Below are 22,473 nucleotides of genomic sequence, written 5' to 3' on the forward strand. Positions count from 1 at the left end.
CAATTTAGCTTTTCCTAATTTCTGAAGAGTGTCCTCCCTTTTTCTGGTACCTCCCAGCCTTTTCGTGTCCTATCTTGACCATTCACAACAAACAGCAGGTTCCCTGGATAACAGTGGCCCAGGGGGCATGGAGATCCCCCGGGAGGTGTCCACATCTGCCCTGCACCAGGTGGACAGTTGCTGTGTGAATTCCAGGGTGGCAGATCCAGACCTCACTGTTAGGTCTGAGTCCTGAGCCCTTCCTGCATTTCTTTTAATGTAAAGCTAGACCACCTGTTGCTGCCTCTGGTCTCCTTGTCTCCTCCCTTCCCTTCACAGCATTGGTGTCTTTGCTAGAGCTTATCACTGCTCCCCCCCACTTCCTTTCCCATTTCACACCACTGATTTACTGAAATTAGAAATTCTTACCATCCCCTTCAGTTGCCCCACTTCCGGCCACACAGTTGCTCCCTCCCGGTCTCGCCTCTCCTGTTGGAATCTGCAAACTAGACACTGCCAAAAGTTACAAGACAAGTTATTGTAATTCCCCATTGGCCAAAAGTCACATATCTTACATGTCCAAAACACCATATAAAACTCTAGTGGACGAAAGGCCATAGAAAGAGAATCCCACCACCTGACCGCACGCTTTCCCCTCTGAGCAGCCTTTCTGCTGGCCGGGGCCCCCCTGAGGCTTCTCTCAAATAAAACTTTTCTTTGACATCTGCCCATTTGGCTTTGTTGCCCATCTTTTGAACTAAACTACCTTACATATGGTGCCAAAAACCCGGGAAGATGAAGTAACACACCTTTCCTTTGCCATTTAAACATCAACATTGGCTAAGTATCCAGCCTGGGGGTAAGTAATCTTCATATGCCCTGAATTTCTCCTCCACTGCAGTACCGAAAATCCTAACGTTAGGTAGAGAAATGCCAGGGTACCAGGAGGCAGTGGGGGCGTCCCTCCTCTGGGTTCCATCCGGGGCTGATTTCCTTCTCCGGGACTCCAGAGGGACACATGTGGGGAGATGCCTGTGTTGTTCACCTCATGTCCTCGGGGCTTTAAAGCTCATTATTTCCCTCAGGCGACCTTCAGGTCTCCTTATGGGCAACATGTCCTCTGTCCCACCGCAGGACACCCCGGAGGTTGCCTTAGGAAAGCACGGGGTCAATTAAGCATACGCTTTAAGCCCAAATGGCTCATTTATTAGTGCAATATTGTCTGACCCCAACACAAATTAAACAATAGCTCTAAGTGGCCTGAAAATGGGACCTTCACTCCCCAAATTCTCACTAACATTGATAGACTCTGTCAACAAACGGCAAAGTAAAGTTGCATATGTCCAAGTTTTCTTTGAAAAAAGCCTCAGACCAACTCCCACTCTTCTTGCTCCACCTTCCAAATTCTACTTCTCTGATCTCCCCTTCCCCAAAAGCCTCTTCTCTATCCCCCTCACTTGTTTCCAGCCTCCTTAAAAACTCCTCAGCCCATCCTCCCTTCATGAGCAGTGTCTGGACAGGAGGGGTCCATCCCCATCTATGTCCCCTTCTCTCTCTCTGACCTTTCCCAAAATAAAAAGCACCTAGGCTCATACTCTACTAACCCTACCCAATTTCTTAAAGAATTTCAATACATTACTGTGTTCTATAACCTCACCGGGCAAAATCTTTATGTCATTCTCTCTACCTGCCTCACCCCCAAAGAGAAGGATCAAGCATAGCTAGCAACTCACAGTCATGCAGACACCTTAAATAAACAGGACAGAAATGATAAGCCAGAGAAAGCCACTGCAGTGCCTGAGAGAATGCAGACAGCCCAGCAGGAAACCCCACTAATCAGAGAGCTAATTGATCTAGGCTTAAGGTCTCTTAACAATTAAAATGTAAAAAGGCCCTTAAGACAAACACCCCCGGGAGTCTGTTTAAATGCAAATGGCCCAAGTACTGAGCTACTCAATGTCCAAACCCTCAACTTTAATCTCCTGGAGGTTCTGGAACTAGCAGCAGAAAACTGAAGGTGCCTGAAAACTGCAAAAAGTCCTGCAACAATCTCACACAGGAAACCGCGGGTAACTGTCTCGGTAGCAGGTAAGCCGATTTCATTTCTTATACACACAAGGACCGCTTGCTGTGCTCTCCCACTTCTGCCCGGCTCAGTTAACAACCACGTATTTACCCAGTCATTCCTTATCCTTCCACGCTGCCCCAAGCCAATCCTAAATAAAAAACATACTGAATTAAAAGCCCAAATACTCATTCCTTCTCCCAAAACTGTAACAAGCATCTTCCTTCTGTCTTTAGTCATTACAACCTCTTCAACAAACCTTACCAATCTCCCTTCTTTCCCTCTCTCTCCCTCTCTTGTCAAGTGCTGTCAATTCTTGTTAAGATTGTGTATTACTGTTTCAATAATGTGTAAACTGGAGTGTTTTAAAAATTTAACATTATTCTGACAAGTTTAATTTTAATGTTAATAGTATGCTATAAAGTGCCTGCTTAACAACAATTTCTCAAATTTTTTTGGTAACTTAAGTGTAAAAGGTATAAGGAATGCTTTCATTCAAGGAAAAAGGAAACTAGTTCTGTCTGAAATAACCGATTGTTTAAAAAAATGTATAATAGTATGTTGTAAAATGCTTGCTTGACAACTGTAAGAAAGGAATAAGTTTCGTTTTCACATAGAGACAGCATGGAATAAGGGAAATGGAGGCAAAACCAGTTTAAACAAGCCCCAGACAAAGAGAAGAGAGAATCTGCCTGATGTAAAGAGACATGAGGTAGTATCAGAGGCGGGAACTCACAGCAAAAAAATAAAAATTTGGGGGGGGGGCATTGGCTAATCAGTTCAAAATCTCAATAATGAGCTAGTTGGCTCTCTGGGATTGGCTGTACAAATTAAAATCTCAAAAGATGAATTAGTTAGTGTTCTCGGATAGGCTGTAACCTCTGTAGTACCCAGTCAATGGGGAAACAGGGGAGGGACTTGCGAATTAGGAGTAGGAGATTTAAACATCGCCATTCTCTTCCTCTGGGGCGCCAGCCTTCCGCGTGTTTGGCTGGACGCCCCATCTTGCAAGATCGTAAATAAATTCTTTTCTCCTCCAGAACCGAGAGAGCGTTTATTCCCTTACAGGTACCGCTTTATTTCCGACAACTTGGGGGCTCGTCCGGGATCCAAAGCTTCGGAGGGGGACCCCCGAGGTGGACAAAGGGAAGGCGCACCCCGCTGATTGAGCGGTCTCGGACTCCGCCATTGGGGGCCCATCTCCGGCAGCTAAAGGGCCCGAGACCAGACGCTTGGATCTGCCGGTTGTGGATGAGAAAAGGGGGAAAGGGCTTGCCTCTGTTTGACCAGGCAACTCCGTGCACGGACCAAGGTAAGGAAAGTAATAAATTGCCTTGGTGGTCGGGAATTCCTGATGAGTCTGGAGCTGCTTGTGTGTGACTGAGACGTGCGACATACTGCACGAAGCGAGTGCGGAGTCTCAATCTGCGGTTCCCTTCTCCCGCGAGGGAAATGGCCAGAGACAGACGAAGCGAAAGGAACTGAGAGAAAGAAGCCCAGACAAGACTCAGGATGGGAAATAGAGGCAGTTGGCCGGCCGGGGAAGAAGAAAAGGGGGCACCTATAGAGTCCCTCGGGGACATCCCTCCAGATAGCCCACTAGGTAGGATGTTAAAATATTGGACCGATAGCGATCGGACCAAGGGAAAGGACAAAAAGAAAATGATTAAATACTGTTGTTACATTTGGACTGAAGAAAGCATTTCACCGCCAGACGTATTCTGGCCAAAGTATGGGTCAGAGGAGGACTGGCTCTGTGCCAACCTTGTAATTTATGTTAATGAGAAGAAACCCTTTTCTAAGGAGGAGTCTGATTATGCCACGTGCTGGCTAAAGAACAAAAAAACTCCCCTTTACCTTGTGAAAGATAAAAACCCAAACTTGGAAGATAAGTTGGTAGAATCTAAACCCTGGGACCCCTTATTAAGCCTTCCTCCTCCCTACTATTCCCCTCCTCCCCCAGGGCAGAGATTGTTAGAGTCTGAGGACCTAATAAGGTCCGCACAGGTTCCAGGGGAATCAGGAGGCCCATCGGCGCCAACTGCCCCACCAGATATGACCCATCAATGGTTGAGGAAAGAATTAACACAGTGCAAAAAGGATGTACAGAATTTTCCATTTCCAAAAACTCTTGAAGGAAAGAGAGTAAGGGAACATCACCCCGTTAAATCCCTTTACCCCTTGAGGGAGGTGCCTATGGGGCCAAAGGAAGTCGGGTATGTAAATGCCCCATTAACGAGTGCAGAAGTAAGAAATTTTAAGAAGGAGATGAAATTGCTAATAGAGGACCCAATGGGGCTGGCTGAGCAAATAGATCAGTTCCTAGGCTCTAGCCTATACACGTGGTCTGAACTTATGTCCATATTAAACATCCTCTTTACAAAAGAGGAGAGAGGAATGATAAGAGGGGCTGCTATGAAAGAATGGGAAAGGCAACACCCGCCAGGGCAAGGGGTGATGGCAGCAGAGCAAAAATTTCCAAATACTGACCCTGATTGGGATAATAATGATAAAGAGGATAGGGCACAAATGAAGGATCTCAGAGACCTCATTGTAGAGGGAATAAAATTGGCGGTACCCAAATCTCAAAATTTGGATAAGGCCTTTGAGGTAAATCAAGAGAAAGATGAGTCTCCCTCTGCTTATCTACAAAGATTGAGAGAACAAGTAAGGAAATATTCAGGTATGGATCCTGAAGACCCTATAGCCCAGGGAATGTTAAAGGTCAGCTATGTGAAGGGATCTTGGCCTGATATTCAGAAAAAGATTCAGAAAATAGATGGATGGATGAATAAGCCATTGGAGGAGTTATTAAGGGAAGCACAGAAAGTATTTGTAAGAAGGGAGGACGAAAAACAAAAGCAGCAGGCTAAAGTCATGATAGCCACTGTTGACCACTTGGTCAAGAAAAGATTAGAAACAGGAAATGGGGGATGCAGACAGAGGCGAGATAGGGGAGGGGGCTGGGCTGATTTAAAAAAAGGAGCAAGGAAAATGCAGAACTCTGCAGGGTGTTATCATTGTGAAAAGCCTGGCCATTTCAAAAGGGAGTGCCCAGACTTACAGAAGGAGGGTCGAGTTATACCGCTAATGAATTTTGAAGACTAGGAGAGTCAGAGGCTCCTCATCTCAGAAGCCCACCGGGAGCCTTTAGTAAATTTAAAGGTGGGCCCATATCAAGAGGAAATTACATTCTTGGTAGACACTGGAGCAGCTTGCTCCTCTGTAAATCATCTTCCAAAGGGGGCCAGGCTCTCTGGCAGTTCCCTCACCGTCACAGGGGTAAAAGGGGAGGGATTTAAAGTTCCCATTCTTGAACCTACTAACATTTGTTGGGAAAATAATCAAATCATAGCTCCCTTGTTGCACATCCCAGAAGCTGGGAGTAATTTATTAGGAAGAGACCTAATAATACCTATGGGACTGGATTTAGAGGTAAGGAATGGACGGATTGAGGTTTTGGCCCTGCTCACTGAAGAAGATGAAAGAGACATTAAGGAGGAGGTATGGGTAAAAGAAGGAAACAGGGGAGGGTTGCAAATTCCCCCAATTAAAATCAAGTTAAAAAAGGAAGGGGAGGTCGTGTGCCAGAAACAATATCCTATTCCTCTTAAAGGAAGACAGGGACTCCAACCCATCATTGAGGGTCTCCTTTGGGATGGACTCTTGGAAACCTGTATGTCCTCTTTTAATACTCCCATTCTCCCCATTCAGAAACCAGATGGTAGCTGGAGAATGGTGCAGGATCTAAGGGCCATTAATAAAATTGTCCAGGTTCGACACCCTGTAGTTCCTAATCCTTACACTCTCCTGAGTAAAATTCCCTTCCATCATAAGTGGTTTAGTGTAGTAGATTTAAAGGATGCCTTCTGGGCCTGTCCCCTTGATCCAGAAAGTAGAGACCTGTTTGCCTTTGAGTGGGAAGATCCCTTCAATGGGCGAAAGCAGCAATACAGATGGACGATCTTACCTCAGGGTTTCACGGAGTCCCCCAATCTCTTTGGGCAAGAGTTAGAGAGGGTACTGGAAAAATTTTCAGTCCCACCTGAAATCACCCTTCTGCAATATGTAGATGATCTATTAATATCAGGTAAAGAAAGGCAAGTGGTGGCTCAAGCTACGAAAAATCTACTGAACTTTTTAGGGGAACAAGGATTAAGGGTATCTAAAAGTAAACTGCAATTTGTAGCAAGGGAAGTTAAGTACCTAGGCCACCTCATAAGTGAAGGAAAAAGAAAAATCCATCCAGAAAGAATCCAGGCCATAGTAGAGTTGCCTCTTCCTCAAACAAAAAGAGAGCTAAGAAAATTCCTGGGATTGGTAGGGTACTGTAGATTGTGGATAGATTCTTTTGCATCTCGAACTAAAGAGCTATACCAAAAATTACTAGAGGAAGAGCCTGACAAGATAGAATGGGAGGAAGTGGAAATAAAGGCATTAAATGAACTCAAGCAGGCACTGGTGCAAGCTCCTGTTCTAGCACTTCCTTCCCTCGAAAAACCCTTTCACCTGTTTGTTACAGTAGATAAGGGAACAGCTTTGGGGGTCCTAACCCAAATCTGGGGAGGCCAAAGAAGGCCGGTGGCTTTCCTTTCGAAGGTTTTAGATCCAGTCTCTAGGGGGTGGCCTGGGTGTGTTCAAGCCATTGCAGCAACTGCCTTTTTAGTAGAAGAAAGCAGGAAATTAACCTTTGGAGGGGCATTAGTAGTTAGTCCTCCTCATTAAGTGAGAACTATTCTGTCTCAAAGGGCAGGGAAATGGTTAACTGATTCTCGAATCTTAAAATATGAAGCAATCCTAATGGAAAAAGATGATTTGGTCTTAACAACAGATCATAGCCTAAACCCGGCCTCCTTCCTCTGGAAGGGGCCTGGGCAAGTAGAGACCCCTGAGCATGACTGTTTAGACCTAATTGAATACCAAACTCGAGTCCGACCTGACCTAAGGGATCTTCCCCTGCACTCGGGGGAAAGACTGTTCATAGATGGATCCTCCAAAGTCCTAGAAGGAGAAAGGCACAATGGCTATGCAGTTGTGGATGGGATAACTTGTGAAGTAAAAGAAGCTAGCCGATTGCCCAATAAGTGGTCAGCTCAAACTTGTGAATTGTATGCACTAAATCAAGCCCTCAAATTATTAGAAGGAAAGGATGGTACAATATACACTGACTCTAAGTATGCCTTTGGGGTAGTCCACACCTTTGGAAAGATCTGGGAAGAAAGGGGATTAATCAATAGCAAAGGAAAAGAACTGGTTCATGGGGAATTGGTGAAACAAGTATTAACCAATCTACTCTTACCTAGAGAAATATCAGTGGTGCATATAAATGGACACCAGAAGGGACCTACTTTTGAGGCAAAAGGCAATAGGTTGGCTGATGAAAAGGCTAAGGAGGCCTCTCTCTACCCCCCTTTAAAAATAATGATCCTAATACCCTCTATCCCTAAGGAATTTGGGGTCCCTACATTCTCTGCCAAAGAAGTAAAAGAGTTGAAACAGTTAGGAGCAACCTTAAATGATCAGGGGAAATGGTTTCTCCCAGATGGCAGACAAATGTTAAATAAACAAATAATGAGGGAGATATTAGCAGTCCTACACCAGGGGAGTCATTGGGGGGTACAAGCCATGTGTGATGTAGTACTTAGACAATTTGGATGTGTAGGCCTTTATACAGTTGCTAAACAAATCTGTGAGCGGTGCATAATTTGTCAGAAAATTAATAAAAAGGTTTTAAGAAAACAGGTACAAGGGGGAAGAGAGCCAGGCCTGAGACCATTCCAGAGCATTCAAGTTGATTACACTGAAATGCCCCCAATCGGTCGTTTAAAATATATTTTGGTAATTGTCGACCACCTCACTGGATGGGTGGAAGCCTACCCTCTATCCTCAGCTACAGCATTGGGAACTTCTAAAGTTATCCTTGAACAAATCATTCCCCGTTATGGGTTAGTGGAAAATATAGACTCTGATAATGGCAGTCACTTTACCTCCCGTGTGTTGCAAAATGTCATGAGAAGCCTGGGTGTCACTTGGGACTTCCACACTCCCTGGCATCCACCATCCTCTGGGAGAGTGGAAAGAATGAATCAAACCATAAAGAAACATCTTTCTAAATTAGTTTTGGAAACAAAGTTACCTTGGATCAAGTGCTTACCTATAGCTCTACTAAGAATCAGGACTGCCCCTAGAAAAGAACTGGGAATTTCCCCTTATGAAATGCTTTTTGGTTTGCCTTTCCCCAGGTGGACTGGAGAGCTCCCCTCCCTAGACACAAAAGATCTTTTTCTTAAGAATTATATACTGGCCTTGTCTTCTACTTTATCATCTCTCAGGCACCGTGGACTGCTGGCTCAGACCCCGCCTCTTGAATTTGCTGCCCATCGACATCAGCCTGGCAGCTGGGTTCTGATCCGGTCGTGGAAAGAATCCAAACTTCAACCGATCTGGGAAGGACCCTATCAGGTCTTGCTGACAACTGAGACGGCAGTCCGAACGGCAGAAAGAGGCTGGACTCATTACACACGAGTGAAGGGACCGGTGCCTGAACGAGACGATAAGTATCCAGCATCTCAACCTGAATCCTGGAAAGTGACTCCTACCTCAGATCCCCTAAGGATCACTTTAAATAGGCAACAGTTGAAAGAACATACTAGGAGGGAGGAAGGGCTGGATTAAACCCTATGTTTGCATTGTGCTCTGTGTATAGCTTAATGATGAAATTGCTTATACTGATCATAATGTTCTATATTCAAGGAGTAACAGGTTCTGCTAAGCTGGTTATAAGTGTAGTCAAAGGCTTAAAGTCTCAAACTGTACAATTTGATGTTTGTCAAGTAATGAGCTGTAAAAATCTAAAACGTCAGCAACAACTGAGTGAGGAATATAAGCATTTATGTAAGCAGACTGTTCAAATAGAAAGCAAGATTGTTGGGGGGCGAACATTTGAGAGTATAACTTATGAGACACCTAACCCCTGTTATTCTTGGAACACTGCTTGGTGGACCACACAGTATGAGGGATGGGTCTTACCCAGGTTGGAGGAAAAAACCATTAAGGGAAACTTGGCTGGAATTTAACTCTCCAGTTCAAATTGACCCCAAGGTCATTAGAACACTTAAGACCAAAGACTTAAAGCAAACCACAGAAATAGAGACAGGTTATGGAAATACAAATGCCTGGGTAGAATGGGGCAAACATACCATCCAGAGTCTAAACAGAAGTGACTGTTATGCTTGTACAACCAAACAACCCACTGTTCAGATTATGCCCTTCCCCTTGGGGATGAAAAAGCATGAAAGGGAGTTTAAATGTATAACACTCCTCTTTCAAAATGCTACTCCTGGTGAAAGTTGTAGTACGTTGTCCTCCCTTTTCCCTCCAGTCCAGGAGGGAAGTGTCAAAGCCATACCAGCGTCTCACCTTGGTCCCGGAAACCACTCTGCCTGTCTCTCCAGATGGGAAGAAGGGCTCCAGGATCTTGGTACCATGGCTCTGTGTACACAGGTGTGGAATGTGAGCAAGGATAGTACTGGCAACTTCTCCAGCCTAACTATACCCCGAGCAGACCTCTGGTGGTACTGTGGGAAGGGCATCCCCTGGCCAACACTACCTGAAAGGTGGGGAGGAACCTGTGCTCTGGTTCAATTGGCTATCTCATTTACCTTGGCATTTGAAAGTAATAAAGTACCAACCCAAGGCAAAGGAGAAAAGAAAAATGTACAAAGTGTACCTAGTTCCTTCAATAAAAAAAATGTTTGTAGATAGTATAGGGGTTCCCCAGAAAGTTCCTAATGAGTTTAAAGCTAAAAATCAATTAGCTGCAGAATTTAAATCGTCCTTATTCTGGTGGGTCACCATCAATAAAAATGTCAATCATCAGCTAAAATTTATCAACTATACCAGGGATGTCATTAAAGAAATAGCAGAACAGTTAGATGCCACTAGCCGAATGGCATGGGAAAACAGAATGGCCCTAGACATGATGCTAGCTGAAAAAGGAGGCGTCTGTGCTATAGTTGGGGGATATTGTCGCACATTCATCCCCTATAATACCGCGCCTAATGGAACTATCACCAAAGCCCTACAAGGCTTAACAGCCTTATTTCAGAAACTAGAAAAGAATTCTAGCATTAACAACCCACTCATAGAATGGTTGGAAAATTGGTTTGAGAAATGGAAAGGAATTGCAACATCTATTTTAATTTTCCTTATCATTCCAGCCAAAATGTTTATAACAGCTGGGTGCTACATAATCCCGTGTGCTCAAAGGCTAGTTCAAAAACCCATCAAAACCACTAGAATCAAAAATAAAAAAGATCCGTATGATGAGGAATGTGAAAAAGCCCTTAGCAAATTTGAGAATCTAAAATGTGAAAACTAAAAGTGTTTAAAAAAGAAAGAGGAGGGAATCTGTAAGAAAGGAATAAGTTTCGTTTTCACATAGAGACAGCATGGAATAAGGGAAATGGAGGCAAAACCAGTTTAAACAAGCCCCAGACAAAGAGAAGAGAGAATCTGCCTGATGTAAAGAGACATGAGGTAGTATCAGAGGCGGGAACTCACAGCAAAAAAATAAAAATTTGGGGGGGGGGGCATTGGCTAATCAGTTCAAAATCTCAATAATGAGCTAGTTGGCTCTCTGGGATTGGCTGTACAAATTAAAATCTCAAAAGATGAATTAGTTAGTGTTCTCGGATAGGCTGTAACCTCTGTAGTACCCAGTCAATGGGGAAACAGGGGAGGGACTTGCGAATTAGGAGTAGGAGATTTAAACATCACCATTCTCTTCCTCTGGGGCGCCAGCCTTCCGCGTGTTTGGCTGGACGCCCCATCTTGCAAGATCGTAAATAAATTCTTTTCTCCTCCAGAACCAAGAGAGCGTTTATTCCCTTACAGGTACCGCTTTATTTCCGACAACAACTGTTTCCAAAATTGTTTTAGTAACTTAACTATAAAAAGTATAAAGAATGTTTGTTAGAAGAAATAAAAAAGGTAATTTTGTTGTAAATAACTGGTTGTTTCAGAATAGAAAAAAAAAATAAGAAACAAAACCTAAATAGATACAAACATTTGCAAAAAGTTTACCAAAAAAAAAAAAAGACTGGTTTTATCAGAATAAAAAAAAAATGAGAGACAGAAAGGAAAATTTATTTCTTTGGACAAAGTTAAAAAAATGGTTTAAAAAAAAAAACAACTAGTGATATCACTGCTTAATAATGCCTGGCTATTCTTAAAAGCTGGGCGTTCAGCTACAAAAAGCCTTGACAACAACAAGAAAAAAATATGCAATTAACCCAAGCAGAATTAAAAACACTGTAAATAAAAATTTACAAATACTAGCATGCCAATACACTAAAATAAAAGGGCAGTAGCTGCCCAAACAGCGAGTTAAATGCCTAACTTTCCCTAACTGGAACCCTAAAATGTAAACCCCTGTCTAACTGGAAAATTAAAACTGAAAAAAATAAGCATGTTCAACCTCTAGTCTAACAAAGGGTTAAAACAGGAACTTGAACACCCTGATCCTCCAGAAAAAAAAAAAAAAAGGAGGGCAAAAGAGCTACTGCTGCAGTAGTGGTGCCTCCTAATCAAAAAGTGCCTCATCAATATGAGCTGCCGGAACCATTTATTAGCCCAGTCTAGCCAATAAAGAAACCTACTGGTACTTAACAAATAGCTATTAATTATAGCAAACTTAATATAGTAACTCCTCCTTCATTTGCAATTGTACCAAATATAATCACAGCAGAATATAAGTACTCAATTATCAGCTTTTCTTAATTTATTAAGTTATTAAAAACTGTTCATACTCTAGTACAAATTTTAAAACCTTAATACACCCTAATAAAAAAAAAGGTAAAGCATCAAGATAAAATTTTCCACAGCAGGCTGTGGGCTGCATCCTTTATTATAACAATGCTTAACCCCAGTACAAATTACAACAAAAATAACCACAAAATGGCACTCTTAGCTTTAATAACATATAACAATTAATTTTTTTTTACCAAAAAAAAAAAAAAAAAGTAAGAGAGCAAGAGGGACCAGAATGAGGCAAGTCTCATAGGTTTAACTGTAAATAATAATCAGCTGCCTAAAGGGCACTCCGGGGCAGAACCTATCATGGATACAAAGAACAGGGCACTGAAGATGAAAGTGTCCCCAAGGATAAAAAAAAAAAAAAAAAAAAAAACCTGAAAACCTAAAACCTTCAGGGCCCTGTCCCGGGACAGGAGCCAGAACCCTGGGCCTGAGCGTGCACTGAGCCCCAAAGGGGGAGTGAGGCCTCCCCAGAAGCCCTTGTTGGCTGCCCCTAACCAGGACTAACGGGGCCCAGAACAAATAACTCCCTGAATCTGTAAGAAAGGAATAAGTTTCGTTGTCACATAGAGACAGCATGGAATAAGGGAAATGGAGGCAAAACCAGTTTAAACAAGCCCCAGACAAAGAGAAGAGAGAATCTGCCTGATGTAAAGAGACATGAGGTAGTATCAGAGGTGGGAACTCACAGCATAAAATAAAATAAAATAAAAATTTGGGGGGGGCTTGTCTAATCAGTTCAAAATCTCAATAATGAGCTAGTTGGCTCTCTGGGATTGGCTGTACAAATTAAAATCTCAAAAGATGAATTAGTTAGTGTTCTCGGATAGGCTGTAACCTCTGTAGTACCCAGTCAATGGGGAAACAGGGGAGGGACTTGCGAATTAGGAGTAGGAGATTTAAAGATCGCCATTCTCTTCCTCTGGGGTGCCAGCCTTCCGCATGTTTGGCTGGACGCCCCATCTTGCAAGATCGTAAATAAATTCTTTTCTCCTCCAGAACCGAGAGAGCGTTTATTCCCTTACAGGTACCGCTTTATTTCCGACAGATCTCACCAAATATCATCAAGATCGTCAAGCCCTGTTAATTTTTTAATTAATATGGAAGCCACTTATTCTGTCTTAACCTCTCACTCCAGCCCTTTCTCCTCTAAAATCTGTCCCATAGTGGGAGTAAATAAAACATCTCATACTCAAGCATTAGGTGCTCAAATCCAAGTAATAAACTGTCTGCCAAAGCTAAAGCATAAAAGTCCCAATAAAATTATAGTAGCATTAAGTATAGTACAAAAAGCCATAAAACTTAACAAAAGTCCATGGTGCTACAAAACAAATGAGCCTTACATATTCTTGCTGCTAAAACAGGAAAACCTGTGCTTTGCTTAATAAAACTTGCTGTTTTTACATAAATACAAGTGGCCAGGAACATAAAAGTCTAAAAACTGTAAAATAAAACATAAACATCATAAAATGAGCAAAAAAAAAAAAAAAAAAATGCAGCAAATAATCCATCTTAGCTTGAAAGTTTCTTTGCTTACTTCTCTCTGCTGCTCCACGCTATCCTTATACCCCTTGCAACCCCTTAATACTAATCTTGTTTTTTATTTGCTTGTGGGGCCTTGCCTCAGGGCTCCTAGTAAATTTTATTTGCAGAACCATCCAGACAACAACCAAGCAAACTGCAAGCAACACTACTCATGCAGCAAGCTCATCACTACCAGACTCTGCCACAAAATTACTGCTAGAGACATCTCTACGCCTTCAGTCAGCTGGAAGCAGTTATGGAAAAAGGATCACCATCCCAGCCCCCCAGCAAAATACAATGAAAGGAGTCTGGAATGTCAGATCTGAGTCCTGAGCCCTTCCCGCATTTCTTTTAATGTGAAGCCAGACGATCTGTGGCTGCCACTCCTCTCCTTGTCTCCGTCCTTCCCTCCCTGCTTTAGTGTCCTTGCTAGAGCTTATTCCTGCTTCTTCCACTTCCTTTCCCATTTTGGGCCACAACTTTACTGTCTTTATTAGAAGTCCATCACCCTTCCTTTCTCTCCCCCACTTCACACAAGTTGCTCCCTCCCTGTCTCGCCTCTCCTGCTGGAATCTGCAAACCAGGCATTGCCAAAAGTTACAAGATAAGTTACTACAATTCCCTACTGGCCAAACATCACAGATCTTATATGTACAAAACACCATGTAACCTCCTAGCAGATGAAAGGCCAAATAAAGAGAATCCCACCACCCAACTGCACGCTGTCCCCTCCGAGCAGCGTTTCTGCCAGCAGGGGCCAGCTTAAGGTTTCTCTCAAATAAAACTTTCCTTCCATACCTGCCCACTTGGCTTTGTTGCCTGTCTGTTGACTTAACTGTCTTACACTCACCAATGGTGTTCTTCTAGATTTGGAATAGCTTATGTATTCTGCTTCCACTGAACATTGTCCTTATCTGCATCTACAAAAAGGTTAACGTTCTAATCAGGGGTTCCCTTGGGTCCATGTCAGCCAGAAAGGAGAGTAATTGGGCAGCAGCCCGTAGACCATTCTCCCTGATCATCTACATCTGCCCACAACCCACCACATGCTCGTATCACCTTGAATTTTTCTCTGTCAGGGCATTTGAAAAGCAAGGATACACTATGGAACAGCTTACAGACCTCACCAGGCCTCCCCCTCTTCCATTCTACAAATGGGAATAATATTCTCATCCTTCATGGCTTTCAGTAAATTCTTCATGACCAGGAAGAGACTAGGCAGGTAACAGTAACCTTCCCCTGTTGATGTCTGTCTGTGTTTGAGACTTGACTGACCTCATCAGGCCAGAGAGCACAAGGTCATATACAAAGTAAGTGTCTTTCTTTTGAAATTGTGAAATTAAGCTTATGGAATTGGCCCCATTTTGAGGATGCAGGGAAGATGTCTCCTCAAAGTATTTGCTACCCTTCAAGGCTATGGCTTAACCACTGATCATTATTTCATCAACAAAATCAGGTTGTTCCAGAGGCTTCAATACACCAGGAGTTAGAGATTGATTCAAGGATGATTTTCTGCTTCTACTGTGTTCTGGCAGGCCAGTTTCAGACACGCAGTGTGCTTACACACTCTCACACTTATTCTGATGCATGTTTACACACCCACACACTCACACATGCTCTGTGTGCACACACTTAGTACCACTGTGAAGACAGCTAATCACACTGAAATATATTCCTTCAGGCACACACATTTCTGCACGCTTGAAGTACACACATTCTCACACTCATGCTGAAAAATGTCCACTCACTCACACTTGATGTTCAGAGCACTCTCACACCCCATCAGTGTGCAGTCACACTCATTTATAAAGGTTACACCCCTTAACACACCCACATATACTCATTTTGCACACACCCTCACACAAGCACAGAAGTACATGCAGACACCTGAGGTAAAAGCATCAGGAAACAATATCAGGTCACTCCAGAGGTTCCAAGCCACCAGGTGTTAAAGACTGATTCAAGGATGATTTTCTGCTTCTAGTGTGCTCTGGCAGGCCTTTCACACACATGGTATGCAAACACACTCCCATACTTATTCTGATGCATGTTTACAACCCACACACTCACACCTGCTCTGTGCGCACACACACAGTATCACTGTGCACACAGTTAATCACACTGAAATCTAGTCCTTCAGGCACACACTCTTCTGCACGCTTGAAGTACACACATTCTCACACTGATGCTGTCACATGTCCACGCACTCTCTCACTCACACTGGTTCAGAGCACTCCCACTCCCCATCAGTGTGCAGTCACAGACACGCATGCAAGTTACACACCTTAGCACACGGGCATGTACTCGCTCATTTTACACCCTCTCTCCCACAAGCACAGAAGTACATGCAGACACCTGAGGTAAAAGTATCAGGAAACAATTTGCTTTCTCTCCAATCTGCACTTTCATACCTTCTAATCTCCTAGCCTTTCTGCTCGGTCTACTCTGACCTATTCTATTCTGCCAACCTTTAAAAAAATGCAGGTCAGACCCACTAAATAGACGTCTTGCCCTACGGCCGGCATGCAGGCTGAAGGCCGTGGACTGTGGATTCCCATGCAGGGCTCTGTGTAGGCCATGCCGTGCTCCAGTATCCCAGCGCTTCAATCAGCAAGAAACCCCAAATGCCGGGATTATATAGGTGAGGGGCACACTCCCATCCAGGGTGGGTTCAAAAGAGCAAAGGTAATCAATTGGGTGCTCTCTTGGGTCCCTGAAGAATGTCAGAGAGGGGCCCTGCTCTGAATTCATCATCGAAACTAAACAACCCAGACCCCCAGGCTCATTAGCAAAGTTTTTAGCCAAGTTTCCACCCTAGAAGCATCTCACTTACCAGCTCCTGGAAGCAGAGGGTGATCCTTGCAGGGGTCAGGGGCACTCCCGGAACGTCACCCCCTCCCTGGGGAAGGTTCTCTGTCCTCCCAGGCAGAAGCAGATCCCTCTGGGAACTCCCAAAATCCAGGCTTGGTCTGCCTAGGAAGGATGGACAGGAATTATGGAAGGGTTATAGTAGGAAGAACAGAGAGAGACGGAGAGAGGAGTTGCTGGAAAAGGACCTTCCGATGATTTGGGAATTTCCTCTGGAGTCTGGACCTCCTCACTGCTCTGTTCTTTATAGATCTAAGGCCTTCTCTCTACCCCACCCCTATGGGGAGGGCCTCAAGTGGGTGCTGGTTTCAGTGTCTTCCTGGAAATCAGGCGAGTTCCCCTACAGCCCGAGCAGGCAGGTTTCACTTTCTCCTACCAGGGGGAGGGGCTGCAGGAGGGGGAGGGGCTGCCTGTGGGGGATGGGCTGCAGGAGGGGGAGGGGCTGCAGGGGGAGGGGCTGCAGGAGGGGAGGGGCCGCAGGAGGGGGAGGGGCTGCAGCTCCGCCTCTGCCCGACACAGGGAAGCTTGTGCAGAGCCTCCCCCTGCAGAGAGGCGGGTTCAGAGCCGGGCCCTGGAGCTCAGGGGCAGAGTGTCCTGTGCCCTGACCCTGCAGACTCCCTCCCGGAGCCCGTGCCCTCACTCACCCTGAGTCCTGACCCCAGATAAATGCAGACACTTATGGGAAGTTGCTGACTGAGGTTGCCTGGCTCTTGCCCAGCTCCAGTGTTGACTCTCTCCCTCCCACTGGTCTTGGGAGCACAGAGGCCCCATCCGGCAGAGAGCCCCTCAGCCCCTCCTCTGACTCAGGTCCCTCTGCCTCCCTGTAAAGACCCTGCTTTTTCCAGGAACCCTGCCCCTAATAGTCTTCCTCTGACCACCTGATTATTCGGATTTCCATGCTTACAGTACCCAACTCACTCTTCTTCTACACGTAAACCCTTGTCATCATCCTGGGCAGCCTCCAGGACAGTTTGGGGTTTATTGAAAGGATGAAAACAGCTATAGATTTTCAGATCACACAGGACTCGGGGGCACATCCAGAGACACAGCCTCCCCACCGGGAAACTGCCAATAGGAGCAGGTGCCTGAGTGGGGACCCAGAACTCTCAGAATCTCTTTCACAGAGACACTGTTGGATGCAGGCCTCGGGTCTTTCAGCCCCTGTTTGTGTGTTCACGTTGAGAGATCATCTACGTATGATTCTCTTCACTTTTCTGAGAGCAGCTGAATTTCCAAGACTGTGCCATTTCTGGGATGCAGGGCTGTGAGGCAGGAGAGCCCCTGGCTCTTGCACCCGTGCACATAACTGCAGAGTGAACGTGCCAGTTTCCACAGTCAGTGACAGCAAAACAGTGGGAGGATTCCAGACCTAAGAGACAGAAATAAATAATAAAATCTGCACCTGTAATGTTCCTATTGTAGCAATCAGATGTACTGAAATGTAGAAAGTGTTAGGTCATTCAGGAATCCACACAATGCAGCGAGTCATGGTTTAAGTAGAGAGTTTAAGGTATATTAGAGGAAGAAAGCAGGTGGGAGCCATCAGAAAAGAAAAAGGAAGAAAATGGTGCCAGTCCTGTTTCTGAGAGCAGCATTTTTTAAAGGAAAAACCCACGTTGGGTGTTGGGGAAGGTCCTGCTGAGGGTGTTCTGTGCCTCGATTGGGTGAGGGCTCATCAGTTTCTGCTGACTGGTTACTAGGGTTCTAACGCACTACTCTTCTTTGATGCGCACTGTATTATCTATGTGGAGGAAGCTGGCCTCTTGGCTTGTTTGTGGTCATTCATCTTATGGGCATATCTGATCTTGCCTCGTCTGCTCCCTAGAGTCTAGGCACCACTGTGACTGGGATTCCTAAAACAGCCTTCAAACCTTAGTTTATGGTGCACCTGGTATCTATGAGATAAGCAGCAGGGCCCCTGGATCAGACATTCCTTCTATATGTTAGACTCTTTTTTCTGGGGTCTGACAGAAAGGAAAATGCAAAGACTGGGTAAAAATGAATCATAATGTGAAATAGCAACAGTAAGGTATAGACATGATTTAGAATTATGTTCATATTTAATCAAAATGAACATTGGATAACAAAACGAAACACCTTTGAATTTAAAAAAAAAAATGAGTCTCCACAAGGTCAAAGAGGAACTGGTTCAATCTTCATGGAGTTTTGGAGCTTTCAAGTTTTCACTGTGTGTGGGAGCCCCTGGCCCTCAGGTGTCTTGAAAACTGCACACAGCAGTTTGCTTGACCTGGGACCTGTTCTCCTCATCATATCAGATGCTAACTGTAATCTATACCCAAAACTACCTCCTCCCTAAGAGTCACTGAGATGCTGTTGTCTCTATAATCCTCCCCTCCTCCCTGTTCATTACAATCAATCCCTCCCTACATTGTACTACCCCCACTCCCCACCTTATGCTCTCATACCCATTGGAATGTTGAGCCCTTATAACCAGCTTATTTAGCCCCCCAAAGTGCGGACTATTTCCATGGTGTGCTCTAAACTGGCCGCCATTCAGAGCAGCTCCTGAATCCATTCAGAGAAGCTCCTGATTTCAGGGCAATGTGACTCAACTTCCCCCACCCTGTAAGTAAGCCCTATAATAAAAGCTCATGTCTCAGAACATGTCTGGTGCTTTCTTTAGTCTTTTGGCTACAAAAGCCCTCTTGGGATGTGACAACTGGTGTGCCAGCCTGGAGACTAAAGAAATCCCAGCCACTGATGACATAAACTTGGGAAGGGAAGGGGGAAGTCCCCAGGTGGGATACTGGGGTGGCCTGAGACACTTACGTGGGGAGGGGTGGTGTATTAGTTCGGGTTCTCTAGGGAAACAGAATCAGTGAGAGGTATGTATGAATGTAAGATTTATAAAAGAGATTCACGCAACTGTGGGTATGCACGAGTCCAGATTCTGTAGGGCAGGAAGCAAACTGTCAACTCCAATGAGGATGTCCGATGAACTCCTCAGGAAACAAACCAACAACTTCAACCAGCTCCTCAGGAAATGCTTCGCTGGTCAGCTGAAGAAGAAGGGAAGGTCCTCTGTCTGTCTTGCTTAAAAGTCTTCAACTGATTAATTGGCTTAAATCCAGCCAACTGCATTCTCTCATTGAGGAAGTCACGCCCTTCAGTGAGTCATCAGTCACAGCTGCAGCCAATTGACTGATGATTTGATAGACCAGCCTGTTGGTTTATTAACCAGCCACAAACATCCTTGCAGCAATTGTTAGGCCAGTGCTTGCTTGCCCAGACAGCTGGGTACCATCACCTGTCCAAGTTGACACATGAACCTAACCGTCACAGTTGGCTACCCTCCTAGATGAATGGGATCTGCTGAGGGAGTGTGGAGATGCATATGACTCCATGTCTGGACTAATAGCTCTCCTGCCACAGGCTGCAGGGCTAGTAGAGTTTCATGAGAAAAAGGAAAGCTGCCAGCTGCTGCAGCAGTAGCCTGGCCATTCTTGGAGGCTGTGTATGCAGCTACAGAAAAGGCCTTAATGGCTTATGTGGCAGTCTGCCGCTTAGAGGAAGAATTGAAGTTAGAAAGGAATATGCAATTGATCTGAGCCAAATGGATAGATGCTCTGGATAAAAGTTTAGAAATAATGGCATGCCAGTCTGCTGGAGTAAGAGGGCATGAGCTGCCCAAGGGGCAAGTTAGACATGCTCTAGTTCCCCCAGCTGGAACCCTAAAGTGTGGGACACTGTTGATTCTTCATCAAAAGATGATGAGCCCTGTCTGATTGCAGAATTAAAACTGAGGAAAATAAGCATGTGCATCCTCTGGCCCAACAAAAGGTGCCTTCCCCCAGATGGTCTTGTGGCACTATATCAGTATAAATTACCAGGATCATTTAATAGCCCTGTCTGGCCAGTGGAAAAAAACTAATGGTACCTGGCAAATGACTATTAATTATATTGAACTTAATTTAATAACTTTTCCGTTTGCAGCTGTGTTGAATATAGCTACCTTGTTGCAGGAGATGAGTACTCAATTAAGCCATTTTCTCTTTGTGTTAAACTTTGTCAAAGTTTATTTTAGTATTTTATATCCCTCCAGCCAGACTGCATCCAATTTCATGTGGGAAAACCAAAAATGGACATTTTCTGTGCCTCCACAAGGACCCCTCCACCGTCCCACCATCTGCCGTGGGCTGGTAGCACAAGATTTAAAGAAAAGGACACCCCCTATGTTTCACTATAATGATGATATCATGCTAACCAGCAGTTCTTTTCCAGAACTAGAAATTGTCACTAGCACAGTGGTGACTTACCTTGAAAGTCAAGGATGGGCGATAAATCAAAGTGAATTACAAGAGCCTGGACGTTCTATCAAGTTCTTGAGCATTGTCTGGTTGGATAAAACAAAGCTATTCCTTTAGCTGTTGTTGTTAAAATACAAAGTTAGCCTATACTGCTAACTCCTAAACAATTAATAGCTTTTCCTGGTTTATTAGGTTATGGGAAGCTGTTTATACTCTATTTAAAAATTTAAAAACTTTTGTACACCCTAATTAGAAAAGGAAAAGCATGGGAATGGGATTTTCCATGGCAGGCTGTGTTTATAAAGGTACAAGCACAGGTTTTAAGTGGGGGTGGACCCCAATATATCCTGAGAATTGGATGTGGCCAGTGCGAATATTGGCTTTGGGTGAGGTTTGTGGCAAAGCCAACAGGCTAAATGTGTAACTATCAGATTCTTGTCCCAACTTTGCAAGGGCACAGAACTCCGATATAGCCCATTGGAAAAGCAACTGTGTGCAGTGTAAAATGCTCTGTTACAAATGGAAGGTTTAATTCAAAGGTGTCCAGTGGCCCCACTCATACAGGGGTGGACACAGGAGACTATAAATAAGCCCCATTCAGGGAGTGCTCAACTAAGCACAATGACAAAATGAAAAGCCTACATCCTACAATGCCAAATTTTTAACAATAGCCCTGAGAGTGCAGAGATGCATGAAATTTTAGAACCGGTCTCCCAGGTGGAAGAGCAGTATGCCCTGCCTCCTGCTGATCCTCCTGAGGTGGCTCCTTCCATGCCCACCATTGATGGACAAGGGAGTATACCTGACTCTGCACGTTATACTGACAGATTGGCACTTGGGCAACATGCTACCTGGACAGCCGTGACTGTCCAGCCAAGTACTGACATCATCTGGTGGGAGACTGGAACTTTGCAAAGCAGCCAGTGGGCTGAGCTGCAGAATGTACAGCTGGTAATTGTCCGTGAACCAGGAGACACCTTGACTGTCTGCTCAGATAACTGGGCCATATAGAGAGGCCTAACAGTATGGACGGTCATGTGGAAGCAGGAGCAATGGACGGTGGTCGACCGCCCCTATGGGGGAAGGAACTGTGGGAAGACATCTGGACAGCCTGCCAGAAATGTAAGGTAACTGCTTTACATATTTCTGCCCATAATGTTAACTCATTGCCAGGTACTGCAGGAGCAGATGCCCTAGCGAAATTCAGCAACCTAACAGCAGCGATGCATGAGGCGATTGAATGGCTGCATTGGAAAACCCAGCACTGAGGGTACCAGACCCCGTGGAAGCAGGTGCAGCAGGTTCAGCTCCCTATCACCCAACAAGAGTTAAAAGGGGTAGAGGACACTAGCCCCCGCTGCTTGCTGCAGTGGCCCAGAATGCTTCCCCACTGACTCGGACCCAATGGCCGAGACCATCGAAAGATGAATTAATGTAATTAATACTTTGATATTTTAAATGCTATTTACTTTTAAAAGTTTCATTCTCCAGGTCTCTTATTTTTACTCTTATATATAAATTCACTTGGTTTATTTTAAGGATTGAATTTTTACCTGGCAACATTGCTTAACTCTCTTATTTTTGATTTATCTTGGAATTTTTTTCTATGTATTCAGGTATAGCATCTAGAATATTACAGGTTTCATTCTTCATTGAAAATTCTTCTTTTTCATTCATTTCCCTATCTTACTTAATGGGCATATATCTCCTGTAAAACATTGAATATAAGTGGAGATAGCAGCAATCCTTGTCTTATTCAACACCTCCAAAATAAAAATTTTTATTATTTGGCACTAAGTAGAATATCAGTAGTATTTTTTGATCAATATATATGATGCAGTTAAGATTTTTATTTGGTCAAAAATATAATTTTAAGATCTTAATATGATGTTGACTTTAATCAAAGTACTTTTTTCTTCTATTGAAATGGTGTGTTTTCCCTTTGAATCTCAT

The 22,473-nt window shown here is 44.2% G+C and overlaps 3 protein-coding genes across 5 annotated transcripts in view; 1 reads left to right on the top strand and 2 right to left on the bottom strand.

Moving 5' to 3' along the window:
• Positions 1–16,541, bottom strand: part of LOC119520033 (T-cell-specific guanine nucleotide triphosphate-binding protein 2-like) — a 51,777-nt gene extending 35,236 nt beyond the window's left edge. For both annotated transcript variants that reach the window (XM_037817788.1, XM_037817787.1), the window contains exon 1: positions 16,218–16,541. The gene's annotated coding sequence lies outside the window, so the exon portion shown is untranslated. The remainder of the gene's footprint in view (positions 1–16,217) is intronic.
• LOC119520029 (immunity-related GTPase family M protein 1-like) overlaps positions 1–22,473 on the top strand; it is a 379,546-nt gene that overhangs the window by 120,675 nt on the left and 236,398 nt on the right. The gene's annotated exons all lie outside the window — the stretch shown is intronic.
• LOC119520038 (immunity-related GTPase family M protein-like) overlaps positions 1–22,473 on the bottom strand; it is a 215,708-nt gene that overhangs the window by 5,504 nt on the left and 187,731 nt on the right. For both annotated transcript variants that reach the window (XM_037817793.1, XM_037817794.1), the window contains exon 2: positions 409–492. In XM_037817793.1, coding sequence (XP_037673721.1) covers positions 409–411 — 3 coding nt within the window. In that variant the 5' untranslated portion in view covers positions 412–492. The remainder of the gene's footprint in view (positions 1–408; positions 493–22,473) is intronic.

The sequence above is a fragment of the Choloepus didactylus genome, chromosome 24 (assembly GCF_015220235.1).
Source record: "Choloepus didactylus isolate mChoDid1 chromosome 24, mChoDid1.pri, whole genome shotgun sequence".
In the NCBI taxonomy this organism is placed as follows: domain Eukaryota; kingdom Metazoa; phylum Chordata; class Mammalia; order Pilosa; family Megalonychidae; genus Choloepus; species Choloepus didactylus.